The sequence below is a fragment of the Apteryx mantelli genome, unplaced genomic scaffold, assembly GCF_036417845.1.
Source record: "Apteryx mantelli isolate bAptMan1 unplaced genomic scaffold, bAptMan1.hap1 HAP1_SCAFFOLD_125, whole genome shotgun sequence".
NCBI classification, from domain to species: Eukaryota; Metazoa; Chordata; class Aves; order Apterygiformes; family Apterygidae; genus Apteryx; species Apteryx mantelli.
The window spans coordinates 89,823-94,518 of NW_027118481.1; the positions used below are offsets into that span (position 1 = coordinate 89,823).

Below are 4,696 nucleotides of genomic sequence, written 5' to 3' on the forward strand. Positions count from 1 at the left end.
GAGCCAGACTCTCTTCAGTGGTGCCCAGCAACAGGACGCAAGGCAACGGGCACAAACTGGAACACAGGAAGTTCCATCTGAATGCGAGGATAAACTTCTTCACTGTGAGGGTGACAGAGCACTGGAACAGGTTGCCCAGAGAAGCTGTGGAGTCTCCTTCTCTGGAGATATTCAAAACCCGCCTGGACGCGATCCTGTGCAATGTGCTCTAGGTGACCCTGCCTGAGCAGGGTGGTTGGACTGGAAGATCTCCCGAGGTCCCTTCCAACCTCAACCATTCTGTGATTCTGTGATCTTTGCAGAACTGAGATTTGCAGTAATGCACATATGTAATGTCAGTTTGCCCATTGCTTGTCTCCACAGCTGCAAAACTGTCTGATTGAGAGGAGTGAGTCCTACTTTAAGTAAGGATTTGGGAAGCTGCATCTCGCTGACTTAGAAACTTATGTGTCTTACAAGTTCTTACAAGGACATGTTTTCTCCACTAGCTTTAGATCTCTGCTTTAGGATTCCATGTTAGTCACTTTACTCCTAATAGTGGTAATAGAAAGATGGAGATAGTGCCAAAGGGTAGTTTAATATTCCTTGTTCCTTTCTATTGTTAGTGTCTCCTGGCAGTACCCACACTGAGTAGCTAGGGAGCTTGATCAGTTCAGGTACTAAGTGAGGTGGAGTGGACTTGCTCCAGTTGTCTTGCACATGGGATGGAATAACCGTATACGTAGGTGTAGGCTGACCACTGAATGGCTGTGGAGCAATTCTGCAGAAACAGACCTGTGGGGTCCAGGTGAATGGCATGTTGAACATAAGTCATCAGTGTGTCTTTGTGACAGTGAAGGTTCACTGCGTACTGGGCCACATTAGGAAGAGTGTATGCAGCAGTTCAAGAGCAGTGAAAATTTCGTGCTGCTTGGCACTTGTTAGACTGCATCTGGAGAAATGTGTACAGCATGAAACCCCACAAGTGAAAAAACAGATGTCATCAAGCTTGTGTGAGTCTAATGGAGGAGTCAGAGCTAGACTTCTCAGAAGCACATAGTGAAAGAACAAGAGGTAAGGGGCATGATCTGCAGCAAGGAAATCTCCGCTGGACACAAGTGAATAACTTTTTACAATGAAAGTGGTGGAGCACTGGGAGGTGCCCAGAGAGGCTGTGGAATCTCCATTCTTGGAGATATCCAAGCTTACCTTGGACAATGTCCTGAGCAACCTGGTCCAGCTTTGAAATTAGCTCTGCTTTTAGCAGGGGTTTGGACCTCCAGTGGTCCTTCCCAGTCTCATGGTTTTCCTTTGGTTTGATTATATTCTTGCCGTTCCTTAAGATTTCAGAAGTGTTTCCCCAGAAGGTCTTTGGCAGATCTCAGTACCTAATTGGTCTCTGAGGTTTGAGTCAATGAGGAAGTACAAGAATGTAATATGCTACCACCATTATAAAAAGGAGCTGAAAAGAGAGGAGATTTATTTGCCAAGTGACAAATTAAATGGAGGAGGAAGGTCAGACATAGACCCCTTTTTGAAGCATCTTGGACTTTTGTGGATGTATCAGTAAATATTTGGAGTATTCCTTAAAGTTTGGGTGTGATTTTTTGGGGAGACAAGGAAAGGCGAAAGGGATAACGGTTTGGAAAACGGAATGGTTTAGTTTCCAAACTAAAGTAGAAGCTTTTAGATGTTATTCAGAGAGTTTCTTGTTTTAAGGGACCAGTCTCGGCTTCCAAAAAATGTCTGTTGTCTGTGGTATTAAAAAAGGATGTTCTAAGTTTTATGTTTCTGTGTTTTTGTTTTTGTTTTGTTTTGTTTTGGTGTAAAATGAGAAACAACCATGAGATGATGCTATATGTCCCTGTGTTTGCTGGAAAAAGAACACTGAAGGGGAAAGAGTTGATGGGAATAGTGTGATAAGGAAGGTAATAGCATCCTAGTTCATCTGTAGCCTTTTGTTAAACATATTGTAAGGAGCCTGTCAACAAGATAGGTTTGAAGAAGGAAAATAGAATGCCATGTTTTGTATAGGCTATGAGCTATGTAAGACGTATGCTTGTCTTCCCTGGAAACTCATTGTGCTAGTGGCCTTCTACCCCTCCTTCCCCCTAGCCCCCATTCATTTAGAAATATACTTATTGGTGGCATTGTGGGGCAGAAATAGCATCCAGGGTTTCAGGGTCAGATTTCAGAGTCAGGGTTTCAGATTCAGAGATCAAGACACAGTAGATAAAATCTGGGAGATCTGAGTGCAAGTACAACTGTGCAAAGTATGTCTCTCTTCAGGGCAAGGAGGCCTGGCGTCCGGGAGAGGAGAGAGGAGAGAAGGAAAATGCAGCTGAAACACCATAGACCGGACCTTGTAAACCTGAAAGAAAAGAGTGTAATTGAGGGGCGTCGCTGGATGCTATTTCTGCCAGAGTCTTCAGGTTGCCTTTCACTTCCACAAGGTAATGGCAATTGCAGTGGTGACTGTCGTAGTAGCACCATAGGGTAGTGCAGTAGGCACGGTGCCTTGAACAGTGTACAGCATGCCTGAGCTTGGGGTAGGATGTTGTAGGGTGGAGGAATACTTGGAGAGAAGTGTCACGGGGAAGAAAGAATTGCCATCAGCATCAGAGCTGATCCAGCGGAGCTGTAGAGCTGAGGGTAAACAAAAAACAAATAAACAGAATTTTTTCTGATACTTTTTCCCCTTCCCCCTCTTATATTCTCTCTTGCTTAGGGTAATATCCATGCATTTTTCTGTGCATTTCGCTTCCTTCTGTGGTATCCAGCCATCCTTCACTTTGCAGCATCACTTTTCTTCTGTCCAGCCCTTTCTCTATAGAGTCTCTCACTCTCTCTCTTTCCCCCTCCCCTCTCTCTTCCCACCCCTCCATTTTACTGCAGTAAATTTCTCTTCTGCAGTACTAATGTATCCATCAGCGGCTCTGTCTAATCTTCTTCTGTGTCAGTCTACAGTATGATTGCATTCCTCTGCAGTATTGCTTTTGAATTAATTTCAACTAGTAGGTCTTTGGGCACTTAGTCAAAGTACTCACTGTGTGCATTTTGCCTTTTCTATATTTGACGGAGGGTGAATGCTGTCATTCCATTCAAAGATTCATTCGTCCTCAGGTCCTAAACAGTTTTTGCACATGCACTTCTCTCAACTAATCCAGTGTGGAACCTGTATGAATCATTTTAACTGGGATGAGGACTCTGAGCTTGGGACTGTATTTACATGAACAAGACTGTTAATAATGTGGTTCCTGTGGCTGCTCCAGTCTCTCACGGGGGGTTCATTACTGGCATACCCCTTTTATGTCAGCAGAATCAGACTGACTTTTGTTCTTATGTTGTTTTCCACTGGTTCTCAAAATAGGCTTTTTTGTTTTTTTCTTCTTCTGCTAGCCATAAAGTCTCAATGAACAACACAAGAGTAGTGGAATTCATCCTCCTGGGACTGACCAACAGCCGCTGTTTGGAGATTTTCCTCTTTATGTTTCTTGTGATTGCTTACTTCTTGATCCTGCTTGGAAACATCACTGTCATCACCATCACTCTGGTGGACCACTGCCTTCAGACCCCAATGTACTACTTCCTCAGGAATTTTGCCCTTTTGGAAATCACTTTCACCTCCACATTCATCCCAAATACTCTCTACAGCCTTCTGACAGAGAGGAAGACGATTTCCCTGCCTGGTTGTTTTCTTCAGATGCTGCTTTTCTTTTACTTGGGCACCTGCACATTTTTCCATGTGGCAGCAATGTCCTTTGATCGGTATGTTGCTATTTGCCGCCCTTTGCATTACACAACCATTATGAACAGCAGGTTTTGCCTCCAACTGGTCCTGGCTTGCTGGGCAGTGAGTTTCCTCTTGATGTTTCCTCCCACCATTATGATTGTCCAGTTGCCGTTCTGTGGTCCCAATGTCATGAACCACTTTTACTGTGATACCTCCCTGTTGTTGCAGCTGTCCTGTACAGACACAGGTTTCATCGAAGAACTGATGCTGATCGTAATAATTATCATCATACCTGGTACCTTAATAATAACTGCCATTTCTTATGGCTGCATTATTGTAACCATCTTGCATATCCCATCTTCCACAGGTAGGAAGAAAGCATTTTCTACTTGCTCAGCTCACCTCATGGTGGTGATGATATTTTACAGTACCTCCATTTACAGGTATATCCGCCCAGCACAGCGAGGTGGGCAGCATTCTGACAAAGTTCTTTCTTTCTTCTTTTCTGTGGTGACTCAGATGCTTAACCCATACATCTACTCACTCAGGAACAATCAGGTCAAACAAGCCTTGAAGGGGAGCATGTTGAAGGCATTTTCTAGCTCCCTGAGGCAGTCATGAGAACTGGAGTAGCCCTTCCATGACTGAATTGTTGCCCAGTTGTGGCATCAACACTGTGTAACTGTGAATTTAAGCCTCTAAATTCAAATGTTTTTTGCTTTATACATGTTGTGACGTTGCTTCTTCTGTTAGCAAGACAAATATGCCAGCAAAGAAGGGATATACTAGTCCTTCAGTAACTTGACTCAGTTTGCCTGTTTTTTTTTTTTTCTCTCTCTCTTTGGGAAAATCATGCAATAGCGTTGGAAACCAGCTGGAGCAGTCCAAGAGTTTATAATCGCAAGCTGTTTACTCCTAGCCTCCACTTTGAGGTTGCTACCTCCTAAGCAACTGTATTTAAAGAACATTTGCTCACCAAGGCTC

General features: G+C 43.8%; 1 protein-coding gene across 1 annotated transcript; it reads left to right on the top strand.

The window, feature by feature from the left end:
* Positions 1-3,391: 3,391 nt before the first annotated feature.
* Positions 3,392-4,333, top strand: LOC136995597 (olfactory receptor 6E1-like). The gene has a single exon (XM_067316805.1). The coding sequence runs from the start codon at positions 3,392-3,394 to the stop codon at positions 4,331-4,333; it is 942 nt and encodes a 313-aa protein (XP_067172906.1).
* The last annotated feature ends 363 nt before the right edge of the window (positions 4,334-4,696 follow it).

Coding starts and splice junctions, on each gene's coding strand:
- LOC136995597 (XM_067316805.1), top strand. CDS start 3,392: ATGAACAACACAAGAGTAGTGGAATTCATCCTCCTGGGACTGACCAAC.